General features: G+C 41.7%; 2 protein-coding genes and 1 long non-coding RNA gene across 3 annotated transcripts in view; 2 read left to right on the top strand and 1 right to left on the bottom strand.

Annotated features, from left to right (window-relative positions):
• LOC145422021 (uncharacterized) overlaps positions 1-2,444 on the top strand; it is a 4,224-nt gene extending 1,780 nt beyond the window's left edge. Inside the window, exon 2 of the mRNA XM_080293163.1 lies at positions 1,109-2,444. Coding sequence (XP_080149289.1) covers positions 1,109-2,052 — 944 coding nt within the window. The 3' untranslated portion in view covers positions 2,053-2,444. The remainder of the gene's footprint in view (positions 1-1,108) is intronic.
• Positions 878-5,288, bottom strand: LOC145422022 (uncharacterized). The gene is made up of 2 exons (XR_013903393.1): positions 5,151-5,288; positions 878-2,037 (listed from the first exon to the last, which is right to left on the bottom strand). It is a non-coding gene; the product is annotated as an uncharacterized LOC145422022 (long non-coding RNA).
• Positions 4,998-17,965, top strand: LOC113010767 (uncharacterized). Its single transcript, XM_026149973.2, has 4 exons — positions 4,998-5,468; positions 9,371-9,958; positions 15,785-16,540; positions 17,018-17,965. Exons 1-4 carry the CDS (start codon positions 5,231-5,233, stop codon positions 17,821-17,823), a joined length of 2,388 nt encoding a protein of 795 aa, XP_026005758.2. The 5' UTR covers positions 4,998-5,230; the 3' UTR covers positions 17,824-17,965.
• The last annotated feature ends 28 nt before the right edge of the window (positions 17,966-17,993 follow it).

Below are 17,993 nucleotides of genomic sequence, written 5' to 3'. Positions count from 1 at the left end.
GAAGACCAACAGAGGGGCAGCCGTGCCACTCTCCCGGAAAGAGCTGAGGAGAGCCCCAGATGAGGGGTCACTCAGCAGCCGCGGAGCAGAAGCCAGGGGGGGTTGCAGTGACGTGCCCGTGAGCTCCGCCGGCAGCCAGCTGTGCCAGAGTGACCGAGCCCCAAGCCCAGAGGCCGAGCGAGCCCCAGGCTCCAGGCCCCGACAAGCAGCCACCAGGAGTGAGCCAGTGCGTACCTGGACGCCCATCCCCGGACACAAAGAACCACCAATGCAGCAGCAGGGAGGCCCCACATTCCATTTCTTTTTGTTTCATTTAGTCCTTTCACCCCTCATTCAAGGGGCTTCTTCACTTCCTCATGACATGAGCCAAGGTCATTACCTCCAGATGTTTTAGGTGAAACCACGTTGAGACCTTGCCTAACCCTATCATCTGACCCACTGAGGTCATCTGATGTGAGGTTAAGGCTCAAGAGTGCATTAGAATAGAATAGAATAGAATAGAATAAATCTTTATTATCCCACCGATGGGAAATTTCGATGTTACAGAGCTCTTACAGCAAGGGAAAATAAAATATAAAAGGAAGACACAGGGTGGTCCTATAAACATAAACAACCGAAATTTGTATGTACAGGTATAGGTTATAGGTGACTGAATCCTTTACCAACAATTTATTTTAGTCTTTGTAGTTCATTTATAAAGATAGTTAAATATAAATTTCTGTACACTGTCTTTCTAACTGCTGGGATATTTTTTTATTATGTCTTGGTCCAATTCGATGAATCAAAGAAATTCATTTTCTTTGACATTCATTTCATTTTCAGATTAAACTGACTGAATCTTTTTTAGCAATATATCAGTCAGATAAAACTCAAGAACTTATGAAGATAAAAACAGTTTATTGCAGTATATCAGGGACTTTCTAAACTTTGTAAAACCTGAGTTTATCAGGAAGCATCCTTTTGTGGCTGACATGTCTAACCGTTTCCAGTAAACAGCAGCACTAAAACACTTCTACTGGTGAAACTGGTTAGATGCTCTGTTGACTTGCATTTGTTGGTTGAGAATTGAAATCGAGTGTTAACACGGTTGTCATCCTTTTAAATGCAGACAAAAAGGAAGCTCAGGACATGGTTGCAGTGTCTCTTCAACCAAAAACTGCCCAAAATGTGACAGAAGAGAGCCAAAACATCTGGCCAGTGGTGAAGCACGAGCCAGAGGATGAACCTGCTAACATCGAAACAGAAGACAACACGGCGAGAACAGGTGTTTGCTTCAAGGCAGAGCAGGATGACTTGATGTGGCCTGCTTGTAGCATGTTTGAGAGTAACCCTGTGGCGTTGCAGCAGCACATGCAGATCCTCCCCTCTGACGCTGATCAGTATTCTCCTCAGAGCAACACAGAAAGTTCCTATAATTCTTTACTGTCTACCACAGAGGAAACTGCAGGCGCGCCAGTGAGAGCGGAGGTAGAGACGCACCCCGCGTGTATGGGAGGCATCGCTTTAGAGTCTGTTCATACTAAAGAGTTCAGATGTATTTCACCCCCTGCAGGCAGTCAGGGTGACTGCTTGCGAGCTGAGCCGTTACTCCCTCTGCCTCACGTGGAAACAGCCGCAGCAATCTCAGCAAGTTCAAATGCTGACGCTCCTAACCAGAGTAGAGATGTCTTTAAAGCCAAAAGGGTGATGAAGGTGTGCAGACCTAATCAGAAAGTCTACGTCTGCTCTTTGTGCAACAAGAGTTTCTCGTGCCTGTTTCAATTGGAGAAACACGTAGCCACCCACCAACCCTCCAAACGCTTCAGGTGCCTCGAGTGTGGGAAATCTTTCACCCAGAAGACCCGGCTGAGGACGCACCAAAGCGTGCACACCGGGGAGAGGCCGTTTAGTTGCAAAATCTGCGGTAAGATGTTTTCGAGGCAGGACAACTGCCTCAGACACGAGCGGTTCCACAGCGGGCTGGAGCCGTACAGCTGCAGGCAGTGCGGTAAAAGCTTCACGGCGCTTGGTAACCTCAAAATACATGAAGAGATCCACCTGCAAGGAAGATAGCGATCAGATACTGCAGCTCTCAGAGATGGACTGCGGTAGTTTGAACATTTGCATGAACCTTTTATTTTACAAGTGTGCTTTGACAGTTTTATTGAAGTGAATGAACAGAAACATAAAAAGCCCTCTGATTTGCATTACAGGGGGGCAGATGCATTAGAGTCATTACATTTATCGTTTGCTTTGTCTTGCTTTTCCATTGGACGCACACCTCTTTGTGAGATATTACACATAAAACTAATATAATTTGACATTTTGTCCCATTAATGTGACAAACTTCATCTCCTGGGAAATCTAAACATAAAAAACATCGTAACTGTTATTTTTGAAAAAAGTTTCTATGTCTTTTTTTCCTAATGGCATGATCACAATTAACCTAAAAAAAGAAGCACTGCTCTGGAGATTATTTACTTTTAAGGGAATATTATTGTGTTTTTGAAAAAAAAAAAAACATATAGTAGTGGGTAATATGTATTGATGGGTAACAGATAATAGGTATTGATTTGTAAATAACTGGACATGAATAATTTGAGTTTATTATCTAATTTTTCTGACTAGGCAGCTCATTCTCTTTTTCACGACCATATGTGATGTAGATGTGAAATGTAAAAGTGAGGTCAGAGGTATAATTAGATATTTAGAATCCCCCACAGCAGTAACAATTCCTAAATGTTGCAAAAAACAAAGGCAGCAGACTTTTAATCAGTTTTAAAGATTAAAGACATTTTATGAAAGTTTGACCTTATTTGACCACAACCACCACAACCTACACAGACAGAATAAATTAAATAAAACAGAAACTAAAAAATAACCACTAACTGATAAATAAAGGCATTCTGGTGTTGATGCAAGAGTTAACAGTTTAACTTCCATAAATGTCAACTATTGATTGATTCTCATGCCGCGAGTAGGAACTACTAGAGAGGTGGGGAAGATTTTCTTTTTCTGTGTTCTCATATAAATATTAGATGGCCTTTAAATGCAGTCTGAGTAGCAAACGATTCTCTCAGGCATTGAAACTGCAAGAGCGTGGTGACGTGTGAAGGGCTCAGAGGAATATATTTGGTCTTTGTTTTCAGTTTCCCCAAACATACCACCAGCAGACTGTGTAGTGTAGATGTTCCTGTCGTGTCAGGGGCTTCCTGGAGGGTGTCTGCACTCATTTCTCTGAGAACAGCTTCTGTGGTTAACTCCAACAACTTATATGAACCAGCACTCTTTAGATGGCACATTGAACTGAAAAGATTAGTAAGAAATGGTTTGTTTATTGATGTTAACCGTGATGCTGATTATGCTCCCACGTGGATGCGCACATGGACAGCTGTGGTCACTGGGGTGTGTCGTTGTTTTATACTACTTTTAAGTCCACGTGCAGGGAGGAAATTGCACTGTAGTTGCAGGGCACATGGATGCCTGATGATACCCTGCAGGTCCCTTTCAAATTCACAGATGTGGAAACATTTTTTTTTCCATAAGCCATTTGTGTGTTACTGTTTAGTAGACATTTCTGTGTTTGGGACATTTTTATGCAGTTTTAGATTCTTGTTCAAGAAAATGTTTCATTTGGAAGTTTTAGCTACCTTATTTCTTCTTAATTTTTAATTCTTCAATGACTGTACAAATACTCAAAAAAAACTGTGATTGGTGTGTTTGTAACTTTGTCATACTTCTGTACTCAGAAGTATTACAGTGCCTTGAAAATATACTGGTATCTGTTGTTGAAACATGTCTGAAGAAATTAAATGGTTGGTCCTTTTCTAATATTTGCCCTTGTGATGTAGTTATTAGCAGGACAAACTGTATGTGACTGAAGATTACTTGTCAGATCTTAATTACACACATTTAATTAAAAAGTAAAAACTTTTAAGTGCGCGAGAGATTTTGATTGTGTGTGTGTGTGTGTGTGTGTGTGTGTGTGTGTATTCATTGTCTTTTGTGGGGGTTTTTTCCCAACAGTTTAATAAAGTGCAGACAACACAACAATGAGTTAATTGCATTTTTTTGAATTGAAAGTACATTTTTCATTTAAAGCTTCAACTCTGGGTTTCAAATGGTTAGATACATCTGTATAACTGCTCAAATATCTAATCAGATGACAGTAGTTCAATCCATTTAGGCCTTTAGACATGGTCAGCAGGATCGGTTCAAATCAAGCATCAGCATGGGGAAGAAATGTGATTTACGCGACTTTGAACGCAGCATGGTTGTTGGTGTTAGATAGGCTAATCTGAGTAGTTCAGAAACTGCTCATCTACTGATATTTTCGTCGATCTCACGGCCCATTGTTAGTCAGTGGTGCTAGATTCAGTCATGCAAATATACTATAAGGTTGGGGAAACCTGCGGTCAGCAGAGAATGAAGACGTCACTTTGCCTTTCTGTCTCCAACCTGAGCTGTCTCTCTTGATATATTCATTTCTAATCGTCTCCATTCTGGTTACCCGAAACAAAAATTTAAAAATCTTCAACTGAATATGTACACGTCCTGCACATATAAATTTTACTCTCAGGTGTTCCTAAAACTTAGCAGCTCTCCATTGTGTTGGTGCATAGAACTGGTGGGAATTTAAAATAATCCCTGACTCTGGTTACAACACTTTTAGATGAACATACTGTAATTAATCCAGATTCAAATGTTATGAAAGTGTATGATTTCTTTTGTCGTGTTGCACTTTATAGATGGTCCCTGCAACCTCCTCTCACAGCTGCTGTGTGTGTTGTATTGATGTGACTGGAAACATTGGAAACTTCTCATAAGTAAATGCTTGAAGAGTAAAGCGATATGGTCCCTTTAAGATAAAACCTGAAAATAGCATGTTTTCTCTAGATTCTCGTAAACTTCCTACTTTAGTCTTTTGAAGACTTTTTGTTTTTGGTTTAACAAAAAAAGGTCCAGCAGCCCCAGAAGTGCGGTGACAATATGCGTTGCGCTCTTCTTCGCGTTTTTACGGTATGTGTGTCATCACTTCCGTAAAACGAGAAAGTGTTTATCTCTTTGTACTCATTAAAAACCAACATCAGGCTAACCAAATGCCTGCAGGCTGGGAAGAGCCAGCGGCTCCCGCATCGGCCTGCTTCGCTTAGACGCGGCCGTTAACTCACCTCCCTGACGTGGGACCCACCGAGCCGCTTCTCTGGCTTTAAAGTTCAGCCCTCCTTCACTCCTTGGTCGGTTCACGATAATGTTGAGCAGCGTTGCTCTGCGCTCCCAGATCGCCTCCGTGATTGATGCCTTGTCCAAAGCAGCCGTGGCAGAAATCGCCAAAGTTGTGGAGGATGGCATGGTGGTGCTGCGGCTGGAAATGTGCCAGCGTGAAAACGAGATCAAGAAGCTGAAGAGCAACATCGAGCTCCTGCACGGCGAGCTGAGAGTAACCCAGCAGGCGGTGACCCTGAGACCCGACCACCACGGGAGAGATGGTGAGCTGGACCCGAGCTAAACCACACCTCAACACCCTGTAGCTGCCGTGCTAACCTGGCACCTCTTTGCTGAGGGGTGCCAACTTACTGGTACACTGATGCAAGGTTTGTCAGGGACGAAAATGCACAAATCTCAGTTTTCAAACTTTTATAAAGGGGTTGTGTAAAGGTAGAGAAATACTTTATTAAATTCTAGAGAAAAAATAATAATTTAAGAACAAATGTTTATGTTGCCACGTTGTGAAAAATCCCCCAGCACAAGGCTTTGGCTTTTATTTGCTCTGCAATAATATGGGAAATCGTTCCAGTGGTCATTTTGGATCATTTATCTTTTGGCTGCAGGACATGAGGACCAAAATAGGTCTTTTTAATGAGCTGGCGTGTTTGCAGTTATATAGTGTAAAGAAAAGAATGTAAGCATTACAAAATTGTTTCTCTTCTTTGCGATAAGATATTAGCAGAAGTTACTTAGAAATAGATTTTTGTCCAGATGCCATGTGGACCTTTTCTGGGGACAGATATGAAACACACAAATCTATTTTCTCACTTTGTTGTAGATCTTTGAGTGATTCGTTTCATTTTGAAGAACATTTGGTACAAATATTTGGTTTGTTTCATGAGTCTCTCCCGCCTGCTCACATAGGTCAGAATAAACAGTATTACTTACACGGGCATGAGTTCAGTGCACCAGTTGTGCTTACTGTATTTATTGCTTAACTGCCATTAAAAACAAGAAAGAACATATTTTAGAAATCTGTCAAAAACAAGTTTAAAACAAAAAATGACTGAATTCACATTTGATTACTCACACTGGAGCTGGCACACTGGACTCCTTTGAGAAGTCGGAAATTAATCAAACAGTTAACCAGTAAAATTAATATTATTTTTTGTTTGTGAATGCAAGTAAATAACAGTAATTTGTCATCTTACTTTAAAAAAGTAATAGTATTGTCTGTTTTTTTTTTTTTTTTTGTAAAATCAAATTGAAAAGTTATTGGATGTCAACAATAGTTATATTAAAAGTATCACTTCAATAAAAGAGCTTGTGGATATGGTGGGTTAACCATTACAGATTGATTTTGGTAATTACTGTTAATTTAGGGCAGCTGTGGCATAAATCTTATATTGGATGGTCGTCTAAAAATGTATTAAGCGCTGTAGCTTTCCAAAATGTACAAGAAGTCGAGATAGTGGTGCTTTTACATATTACTAATATTCACATATTTAGTGAGCTGTACAGCTCATGGATTTGTGGCATAGGAGATAAAGCAGGTTGTCCGCTAATTGCAGGGTGGGTGGTTGAATCCTTGGCTCCTCCAATGAATCCATCAGAGTGAGGGATGGTTTGAAAGCTCTCAGTCAATGGGCAATATTAAACAAATATGTAGGGCTGCTGTCTTGCATTTGCGCAGTATCTCTAAAATTAGAAACATCCAGTCTCAGAGTGATGCTGAAAAACTAGTTCATGCATTTATTACTTCTAGGCTGGGCTATTGTAATTCATTATTATCAGGCTGTCCTAAAAACTCAGTTAATCCAAAAGGCTGCAGTGAGAGTACTGACAGGGACTAGAAAAAGAGAGCGTGTTCCTCTCACACTGGCCTCTCTTTGTTGGCTTCCTGTTAAATCCAGAATCTAATTTTACAATAATTCTCCTCACGTACAACATCGGTTCAGTTCAATTTGATTTATATAGTGCAAAACACAACAACAGTCAAAGGTGCTTTATATTGTAAGATAAAGACACTAATCAAACAACCCGCTTTGAGCGAGCACTTGGCGACAGTGGAAAGGAAAAACTCCCTTTTAAAGAGGAAAAAACCTCCAGCAGAATGTCCTCAGGGAAGGTCGGCCATCTGCCAGGACCAGCAGGGGTTGTCTGAATAATCAGGCCCTGTCTTATCTTAAAGACCCCAATAGAGCAATTGTCTCTCGGATTCCTGGCTTACTTGTGATTCCTAGGATGTTTAAAAGTAAAATTGGAAGCATCCTCTGTGGAACCAGCTCTTATTTTTAAGATTACATTTCAACTTTTCCTTTATGGTAAACCGTAGAGTTAGGGCTGGATCAGTTAACCCCGAATCCTCCCTTAGTTATACTACAATAGGCCAAAGTTGAGTATTTGTTCTTCATCCATCCATCCATCCTCATCCGCTTTATTCGAGGCCGGGTCGCGGGGGCAGCAGCCTAAGCAAAGAGGCCCAGACCTCCCTCTCCCCAGCCACCTCCTCCAGCTTATCCGGGGGAACACCAAGACGTTCCCAGGCCAGCCGAGAGATATAATCTCTCCAGCGTGTCCTGGGTCTGCCCCGGGGCCTCCTCCCGGTGGGACATGCCTGGAACACCTCACCCAGGAGGCGCCCAGGGGGCATCCTTGTCAGATGCCCGAACCACCTTAGCTGGCTCCTTTCGATGTGGAGCAGCAGCGGCTCTACTCTGAGCCCCTCCCAGATGGCCGAACTTCTCACCCTATCTCTAAGGGAGAGGCCAGCCACCCTTCGGAGGAAGCTCATTTCTGCCGCTTGTATCCGCGATCTCGTTCTTTCGGTTACTACCCACAGCTCGTGGCCATAGGTGAGGGTAGGGACGTAGATCGACCGGTAAATTGAGAGCTTCGCTTTTACACTCAGCTCCCTCTTCACCACGATGGACCGGTGCAGCATCTGCATTACTGCAGCTGCAGCCCCAATCCGTCTGTCGATCTCCGGCTCCCTTCTCCCATCACTCGCGAACAAGACCCCGAGATACTTTAACTCCTCCACTTGGGGCAGGAACTCATCCCCGACCCGGAGTGGGCACTCCACCCTTTTCCGGCTGAGAACCATGGCCTCAGATATGGAGGTGCTGATCCTCATTCCCGCTGCTTCACACTCGGCTGCGAACCGTTCCAGTGCGAGCTGGAGGCCCTCACCCGATGAAGCCAACAGAAGTATTTGTTCTTCACTCACCTATTTTCACTCACTATGTGTGGTTATGGGAGACTGCCCCGCCCCACCGAGCCTGTTTCTACCAGAAATTCTTCCTTACAGGGGATCATTTCATTGTTTGGGTTTTCTGTCAATTGCTGTAGATTCTTTACCTTACAATATCAAGCGCCTTGAGGCGACTGTTGTTGTGATTTGGTACATAAATAGAATTAAATGAGGTTTGTAGTAAAAAGCATGTTTAATGCTCGTTTAGAGTATGAAAGCACTATGTAAGTACCTGCCAAATTTAGGTAGTGAAACACGATCATTAGAGGATTGATTAGATTCTTGAACAAAATCCGAAAGGGCATATTTACATTTACTCCAAGATCTCATTAGTTACACGTCATTCACAAGAATAACTTCTGGTTTGTTGAGGCGGATCACATAACACTTTTAGCTCTGCTATTTATGAGGTCCAAAATAAATCTGTGCACCTTGTGAAAAGTTTTAAACTCACGCATGGTGCATAGTGTTTGGAGATATTGCCATGTAACAGTTTTGCAAGTTTTACCAAGGACCTGATTTCAAAACTTGAATAATGTGAAACTAAAGTGGTGCGTGCAGAGTCCATACTCTGCCACGACCAATGTTCTGTTTTTCAAACTTTTAGAACGTAATAACAGACCAAAGTTTAACAAGTTCTTCCTTTGCCACTGCTTCACCTCTCCATTAAACTTCATGAAATGCAGATCAAAAGTTGTGTAAACACAAAATCAGATGAACAAATGGCATTCAACTAATGTCTATCTTGACTCTCATCTTGGGGAAGAATTAAAGTTACAACTCTTTAATGTATGTTATTGGTTTGTTTCTGTCATTTTACATATCTCACCATCATCCTGGGGAAATTACTTCCTCCGGCTTCTAATTGTTTTGGAATTAAGTTAGTGATGGTTTAATTCAGTTATAACATGCATGTTTATGTTTCTGCAGAAAGCCAGGGTGGTGCTGGTGATGTGAAGAACTCTCTTGAAAATGTGCATGCTGATGATGGACCCGCCACTCTGTCTGTACCTGAAGTGAAGGTCAAATGTGAACCTGTGGAGGAGGAAAATCAACAGGCCAGCAGACAGTCCGACAAACCAGGAGAAGAGCTGCCTCTGTATGAAAGTGGACAGTGGAGATCGACGACACAAAATGAGACTGGACATAACAGCTCTCATTATTTACGTTTAGGACAGAACTCCCTGTCGTGTCTTCCCGAATCGTCTTTGGACAGTGGGCTGGCCGTGTCCTGCAGCAGCTCTGGTGGATTTCAGCAGAACCACTTTGGTCGTGGGTTACTGGGTTATAGTCTGTACCGCAATGCGTACAACACGGCACGGAGGAGGACGGTAAAGAGGCTGATGTTTAAGAAAGGCTTTATCTGTCCGTACTGCGGCAAATGTTTCGAGCGCGCGGGGCATCTCGAGCGGCATAAAAGGATTCACACTGGTGAGAAGCCATACCGCTGCGAGATATGTGGGAGGCGGTTCAATCAGAAATGCAGCCTCAAGGAGCACACAAAGATTCACAGAAGATGTAAGTAAAATGCTTCCTACTATGAGGTTTTTGGTTTGTTGCTTTAAGTTGGATTGTAACCAGCTCTCATCAGTGAAACACTTGGTCAGTTAAAGCTTGTGGAAATGAAGGCAGTGTTCATCTTCAATGCTTTCAAGCACTCAACAACTGAACAAGCAAACTATTCTGAGGGTGCAAGTATAGACACATGACTCCTTTCTTTTTTTGCTGATATATGCCTATGCTCCTATGAGCAAGCTATTGCAGTATTAAAAAAAGGGAGGGTTCAGCAGCCCCAACTATATGCTTCATCAAAGAGGAAATATTTAAGAAGAGAAGAAGAGGGGCCTGAAAGCTGAAGGATCTGCCTCCTATTCTACTTTTTAATCCCTAAGAACCAGAAACGTGCTCTGTTGGGGTGATATCGTATTATAAGGTCTTTAAGATTATATTGGGCCTGATTCTTCAAGACCTTGCATGTGAGAAGAGTATGTATAATGTTAAATGGTGATTATGAGACAGAGTTTTTCAGCTATTTTACAGAGTATTGTAAGTAGGATAACAAATAACTTTTTCCTGAGAGTAATGAGGTAATGTTTTAGGAAAGCCTGTAAATGAATTACTATAGTTGAGCATAGAAGTTTTTCAGCATCACTTTGAGACAGGGTGTTTCTAATTTTAGAGATATTTCTTGAATGCAGGAACACAGTCCAATCATGATAGGTGTCGTAGATAAATAAATACTAAAAATTGATCGTTTTAGCCTATTGCTAGGTGGTTCCTAAGCAACAGGACATGCCCGAATAAGTCTTTGTGGATCTAAATGAGATGTTATTGTGAACTTAAAACTTTTAAAAGGTGTTATAGGTGCATAGATGAGAATAATTGATCATTTATACCTACCTAACTATTGTTTGGTGGTTGCTAGGCAACATGATGGCATGATATACTTGATAGAGAGATAAACTTTGTTCATGCTGAAAGCACTTTGCTTGTTGCACTTTGTTGTGAAGCTGACAGCTGCTCACCTGCTGACATTCCAGGTTCTGGTTGCCTTGGTAACTCTCTAAGATTGTATGCCAGTCAACAGTTTCCTGTACTCTCATTGGTCCTGTACTCTCATTGGTCCCGTACTCTCATGTTGGAGTCCTGCCCCACTCATAGTCACTTGAAGTCACCAAATGTCATTCATGTTTTCTCCTCACTTTTATCTTCCATGTTGCTTCCATCTTTAGATGTACCTGTCCTCCACGTTTGGTTGCTCAACTCACGATTGTTTAAGCATAGTTGGAGACAAAGAAACAAACAGATTTTGTATAAGAACAATATGTCGACCAATTAGCTTTTCAGAAGCGACCAAAATGGTTAGTGCAGAAAGCTCGTTTAGATGATTTGAGACACAAAGACAAACACAAAAGCTTCTTATTATAGTTTTTCAGGAGCATCAACCACAGTCACAAACTCTGTCCTAGGCAACGGCTCTGTCAGATTAAGCCATTGTTCTGAAGAACTACAAACTGATTGACAGCTCTCCCTACTGGTGGCAGGTTTGGCAAAACAAAAAAGAAATAAATATGACCCTTACATTTAGCGCCATATTTATCATAAAGGTTTGAGCTATTTTCACACAGGAACTTCATACAACGCTAAAAGGGAACCTGTCACAAAATGGTTCGAAGCTGCCTGTTCTCACTTCTAACGCAACAGGAAATCTGCTTCAGAAGGTTTCTTACTAGCAGAAATACTGTTGATTTTTAGGTGATAATGCCATTCAGGTATGGGACCAAAACTAACTCGAGTGTGACTTCACGTTGACAGATGAAAGACCGTTTGTCTACATCCTCGCATGCAGCTCGTTTTGTACAAAGACTAAAAAGGTTCAGGGTGAAAGCAGCCCTGGACCCAGTTAACTCATTCACTGCCAGCCATTGGCAGTGAATGAGTTAAACCCATCGACTCATTCACTGCCATTGACGGCTATAGACGTCAATGGCAGTGAATGAGTTAAGCTGCTCCTCTGCTTTTCTAACAGTCTGAACATGAGCAGAGAAAAAGTTGTGAAAACATCTGTCGTACATGCTCAAATATTTCAGTAACTGCACAATCATTGTCACTCTCAGAAGGGCCAAAAGACTTTGTGTTACACTTGGCAGTTTTGAGGTCTCCAGTAGTTTGGAGGTACATGTAAATCAGGGTGTTGCTGCATAATGGTGTGTGCACTCAGGCAGTATCCTCCTCTGTTATCGTACTGAAGGAGGTCAGGACCGGTGGCTGTTTGGTTGGTGGGGAATTACTACATTGCTCAACGATTCTTCAGCAGGGCAGGATTAGGGAGGTTCACGGATTTGTGGAGGATCAAACTTGGATGCCTGGGGTCATTGGCTCTCTGCCAGCGTACAGTATTATAGATTTTACTTATAAGAATGAATGAAAGATTAAAGACATATTTAAAATTATATGTAATTTATATGAAACATATAGAAGCAGTAATTTTATCTTTTAATTTGAAGGTTCATGTCATTCACATGACACGTTAGTAGCTAGTTGTACGCTGTGGTGTGTTATTTTTATCTTCTGTCTCTGAGTCTTGGTTCACAGTTTGAAGTCAGTAAGCACAGGAAAAATTATGTGGGTTAGGTGTGACGACAGTGAGTGAGTGGAGGGGAAGGTGACTTAAAAGGGTCTCAGTGAACAGCAGAGTCCCCCTTCCTGCCTTGTAGAGCCAATTTTTAGCTTTGTGCTACCCAGAGCAAGACCACCGGGCTCTGTACAAGATCCACCGGATATTAGTTACCGAGGTTGAAACCCAGTTCATGCATGTAACGTGACACTATTGAGATGTTCAGTGCCCTTCGAACCTTTAGGCAATTAACCAATTTTCAGCTTATTTTCTGCTGATCTTAGCAGAGCATAGCAAGCAACCCAGAGGACAAAAATGACCCTCTGTGTTTGCAGGCAGATGAAACAATAAATCATTTCAGGGGTTCCCTCAAAGTATTTAGCATAGTTGGTAAGCCACCATAACTTTGTGTTCGAGTGTGGCGTCAAATCCAAACCGTTTCCAGATGTCTTCATAGACGACATCATGATTATTGTCAAGCAGGGGTCGCAAGTTTCCTTCCCTGCGGGTGTTTAAAGGAAAGAATTTCTAAAGCTTAAACTACTTGTGTTTTAAACAGCTTAAAGCTTTAACTGCTGATGGTAAAGAAGCAGGAGCATTATTTTCCATACCAACTGATCACTTTTGGTCTCAAATGTTGTTATTATTAACAATAAAAAATGAGTTTTTTGACATTTAACTTAGGGGTGAGCAGAATATTCCTTTCACCCAATAAATAAACAAATTCAAAATGATTAATTTTAATTGCAGTTTCTACACTCAGTTTCCCTGTGGCTGCCAGTGGGGCTCGCGCTGCAGTTTTATACCATTTCTGTAGTGTGAGGTTGAAACCTGCTAACCCCGTGAATATACCAAACATGGCTGCATGTTCTGGCTCTGAAGCCTCTGGAGCTAATTGCACCCACTCAAAATGATGATTACAGTTCCACCAGATGTGCTGCTGTGTGATTCAGAAGCATTGTAGGAGTGACTTGAGGTCTCAGTGCTGCTTAAAATGGAGCCGGGTCTATTTTTGATGAAGACGCCTCAAGTTGCACAGAGCAGATTAGGGAGGCGAGAATCTGGTCAGTTTTCAATATCAACGAACCCCCACCCACAAGACTAAACACTTCATTTCTGGTGTGAACTGACACCCTGAGAAGCGCTGAACAAAAAACTGGAGGTCACAAAACTCCACAGACATACACCTGACTCAAGTTTGAGAACATGTACCAGTTTAATCTTTGGTTTTGTTTGTTTGTTTTTTTTTGGTTTTTTTTGCCTCAATAATGACTAAAATGACTTTTGAATAATGAAATTTGCTTATTTTTGATGAACTTATCCATTAATTAAATAACTGGAACACTACAATAGACTTCATAGCAGACCTTAGTCAAACCACCAGAACTGAAGAAGCTTCTCGGATGAGAGGTGAAACGTCTTCAAGCAACTTAAAGAAGTCCAGACGCTTTTCTTTCCAAGCTCCTTAGACCACCATTTTCATCCACACCTCTGAAATTGCAGCGATAGTGAGCTGAGTGTTTTCAGGCGTCATTTTCCCAGCAATGTTTTCTCCAGTTCCTCCTGGAGGTCCTGAGGTGTCCACAGGCCAAATTCTGGCCAAAAACATCTGTGTCATTTATATTCAGTCTGGACAGGAAACCTATATTTAATATAAATTTTTCCACATTCTTGGAGGGTCTTTAAGTGTGCTTTAAATGAAATCTAGTCTTTAATTCAGATGAGGCTGGCACCATTAAAAAAATATTTCCTCCACTTAGTGTTTCCAATTAACCTATCCCCACTAACTGCATGTCTTTGGACTGTGGGAGGAAGCCGGAGAACCCACGCAAACACAGGGAGAACATGCAAACTCCACATAGAAAGACCCTGGCCTGATGGTGGAATTGAACTCAGGACCTTCTTGCTGTGAGGCAACAGTGCTAACCACGCTGTCACCCGATTTAAATCATATTTTAAAACAAATTAGTTATAGTTAAAAGCAATTTGGCATAAAGCCCACCACTGAAAATGCTGAAACAATGCACTCAAAAAAATATCTATCTTTGGATGAACACAATTTAATCATGGCACCTTTTTCCACGTGATTTAACCAAGTACAGTAACCCATTTTAGACCATGTCAAACCAACACATTTGGCATCTGGTGGTTTTATGTAATCAGATTACGTTGGATCACCGTAGCATACTTGCATTGACTTGAAGTGATTGATTTCAGTATGTAGAGTGAAATTTGTTTTAATTCATTCTACACAAGTTAAAAACTTTAGGAAAACACAATGAAATCTTGTTGTTGGAACAACTACTTTGTTAATCAAGGCAATTACTGCTAGTCGTGCTTAATGAACCAATATAGGGGTTGATGATTTCATAGAGACAAACAACCATTTGCACATTCATGGGTAATTTAGTATCGCCAATTTCCTAGCAAAACTAGGAAAGCTATGATTACAAAGCTTGATGCAGAATTTTCTGCACTGTTTTGTCCCTGACAGGTTAAACCACAATAAATAGCGATAGCATACACGTGGTGTGGGTGTAGTTGTCTGCCTCTTAAAACTCCAGCGATTTCCCTGCAGTTTGACATCTAATGTGATCTTGTGAATGTCGTGAGTCCAGGCAACGAACCACTCTTACTAGATTGTATCATGTCATCTTAACAAGTACAAATTAAGTTGCTGAATTTCATGCAGATGCTACATGATTTAATTACGTTCACCATAGAAACATGAAATTATTTAGTTCAAATTACAAGCTTGAATCTTGCACATGTAACAACCACCCAATTTCATTTGTTTGAGTGTGGGGAAGGTACTGACTGGAACTTGGAGCAGTGGCACTGATGATTTGACAGAAGGGTCGTAGTTGGTTTGTGGAGGTCTTGGGGAGATGGTGGACTGACTGACTTGTAAATTGTAAATGGTCTGGCACTTTAATATAGTGCTTCTCTAGTCTATTTAAGAACTCAGTGTGGTTTCTTGTTACAAGCCTCATTCACCTATTTGCATATATTCATGCAAGAGCCTTTTTTTTTTTTTTTTTTTTTTTTGTCTAAGCACCTTTTTACCCAACATTGAATCAACGGGGTCAAATATCTATAGATACTTTGACAACTGGATTGGAGGAGTAGTGATTGAATATAAGATTATCCATTCTGAAACCAGAATAAACTCGTCAATGTTTAAAAGGTGAATTACCTTATTTTTCCTCCTCTCTCTGCTTAAACAGGTATTCAGTCAGGACCTGTTGAGATCCAAGTGGCTGAGCAGAAACTGATTCCTGAGGTGAATCCACCTATTGATGCGCATCGCCCTGAAGAAGCGATCGTTGAAGATGCTCTACCTAAGAGTGAGGACATTCTGCCAACACCTGTACAGGTTAAATCTGAGCCTGCAGAGAAGACTATCACACCGCCACCGCTCTTTCACGGGGGAAACGAGCAGACAAGAGAAGGAGTTGAAACCCTCGGCGACACCTTCGCAGCGTTTGAGAGAGACAGCCAGCAGTGGATGCCCAGACTACAAAACAACCCTGAGATGGGCAGTACAGAATTTCTTAGCAGCTCGGAGCAAAACATGCCATCGTTCCCCGGGATGGCTCAGTTACTCTCTCCACCAGCTGAAGCTTCTTGTAGCACCTTCTCTTTCCCAGGAAAACCGTACGGCGAACTCAAAAACAGCATTATCTCCCAAACGCCCTTTGGATCCTCAGACCCTCTTATGATCTCACAAGAAGGAGGCTTACACGGTATGACAGAGACCTTGATGAATCATGTGCATCAGAGGAGAAGCAGATCTTTTCAGGTAATCAAACCAAAGAAGTGCTTCATCTGCTCGTACTGCGGCAAGATCTTCGAGCGAGCCGGACACCTTGAAAGGCATTTGCGAATTCATACCGGCGAGAAGCCATACGGCTGCCACATCTGTGGGAGGTGCTTCAATCAGAAGAGTAGCCTCAAAGGCCACATGAAGACACACAGAAATGGTAAGGAAGGGGCAAAAGTATCGAACTTCTCTATAACATTATAGATGATTGGAAAAAAGCAGGTACACGTTTTGGTAGCTGGAATAGTGCATTTTTGTTAAAGCTTAAAAACTCGTACTTTTTTCCTAATGAGACACACAGGTTTCACAACATGGTAAGAAATTTATTTCTGAAGAAATTCATTAGGAAAAACAGCAAATTAACAGTATAATTCATTTAGTTTTGGTCATGATAAATATTATAAGTTTATCAATGCTGAAACCAGGAGTCAACTGTGATACAGCTTCCTGTGGAGCGGTTCGTGGCAGCCCGGCGAAAGTTTTTTTTGGTTTGCTGATCATATTTCTATATCCCCATTAAATGTGTATTTTCCACTTTATGGGATCCATATGTGAAAACAACCAGCACTATTGTGTATAAAATTTGTTGGCTAACACTATCTGCTAATTAACATCTGTTCTTGTTTTTTCTGGAAAGGAGAAAACCCAGATGTGCTGGAGCCCCAGCACATGATGTTTACACTTCCTGATAACCAACTGTTGCAGAACTTGGCAGAATCTAAGAATGGACTACCACCTTTTGAGGAACCCTTACCAGGCCCCACATACGGTGAGACGGCCAGGGAGGAAACTGTTATGGTAAAGCTGGAGCCTAATGGAGAGAATTTTCAGGCTGTAGGTCAGGTAGGGACTGATAATGGCACGGCAGCACCAGATCAAAGTCAGCTGTGGACGTCTGGGCTTGAGAAGAGCAGCGATGCCCCTGAACAAACTGTCTGTGTACTTCTACAAGATGTCAAGTATCACCTCAGTCCTGCTGCCGGAGCCGCGAGTGAGCAGCAGGGATATACGTCGCCGATCAAGGATCTGCCTTTTCTAGACAAAGAAAATGAAGAAATGATGCTCAGTGACCAGTATTCTGTCTTAGGCATGCAACCCAGCAGCTCTGATATAACTCTCACACCTGAGCCACACAATCAGCATATCATACACAAGGTGGCTGTGAGTGATTACAACACAGCGAATGACCGGACTCCTGAAGTGAGTGTTTTTGGATTTAACATGAACTCGTCAACTGACCGTGAGGGAAACTGCGGCGAGGAGTCTGCCACGCAAAACTGCTTCATATGCTCGAACTGTGGCCAAAGCTTTGATAGCTTCGATATATTTCAGAGACACCAGTGTGAGAAAATCACAGAGCAGCCTTTCAGCTGTGAGATCTGTGGAAAGAGTTTTAACCAGATGAGCATCCTGAAACTGCATCTTAAACTGCATGTGGACTGAAATATACAAAAATATGTAAGCATAGCACACAAGTACAGTTATTCATATTATTTATATAAACACTTGTAGTAAAACTCTCAAAGGCTGAATCTGAAGAACAAAATCTTGAGGTAGGTTTTTTTTTTTCAAGCACAAAAATGACTGATCCATCTGACTTCTGTGATATTTTT

This window comes from Astatotilapia calliptera, chromosome 18 (genome assembly GCF_964374335.1).
Source record: "Astatotilapia calliptera chromosome 18, fAstCal68.1, whole genome shotgun sequence".
NCBI lineage: Eukaryota > Metazoa > Chordata > Actinopteri > Cichliformes > Cichlidae > Astatotilapia > Astatotilapia calliptera.
This window is presented reverse-complemented; position numbering and strand designations above follow the sequence as displayed.

Excerpts from the sequence above, each read along its gene's own strand:
- LOC113010767 (XM_026149973.2), top strand. The coding sequence starts at position 5,231 with ATGTTGAGCAGCGTTGCTCTGCGCTCCCAGATCGCCTCCGTGATTGAT. Across the intron at positions 5,469-9,370 it reads CGACCACCACGGGAGAGATG|AAAGCCAGGGTGGTGCTGGT; the intron begins GTGAGCTGGACC and ends ATGTTTCTGCAG. Across the intron at positions 9,959-15,784 it reads CACAAAGATTCACAGAAGAT|GTATTCAGTCAGGACCTGTT; the intron begins GTAAGTAAAATG and ends CTGCTTAAACAG.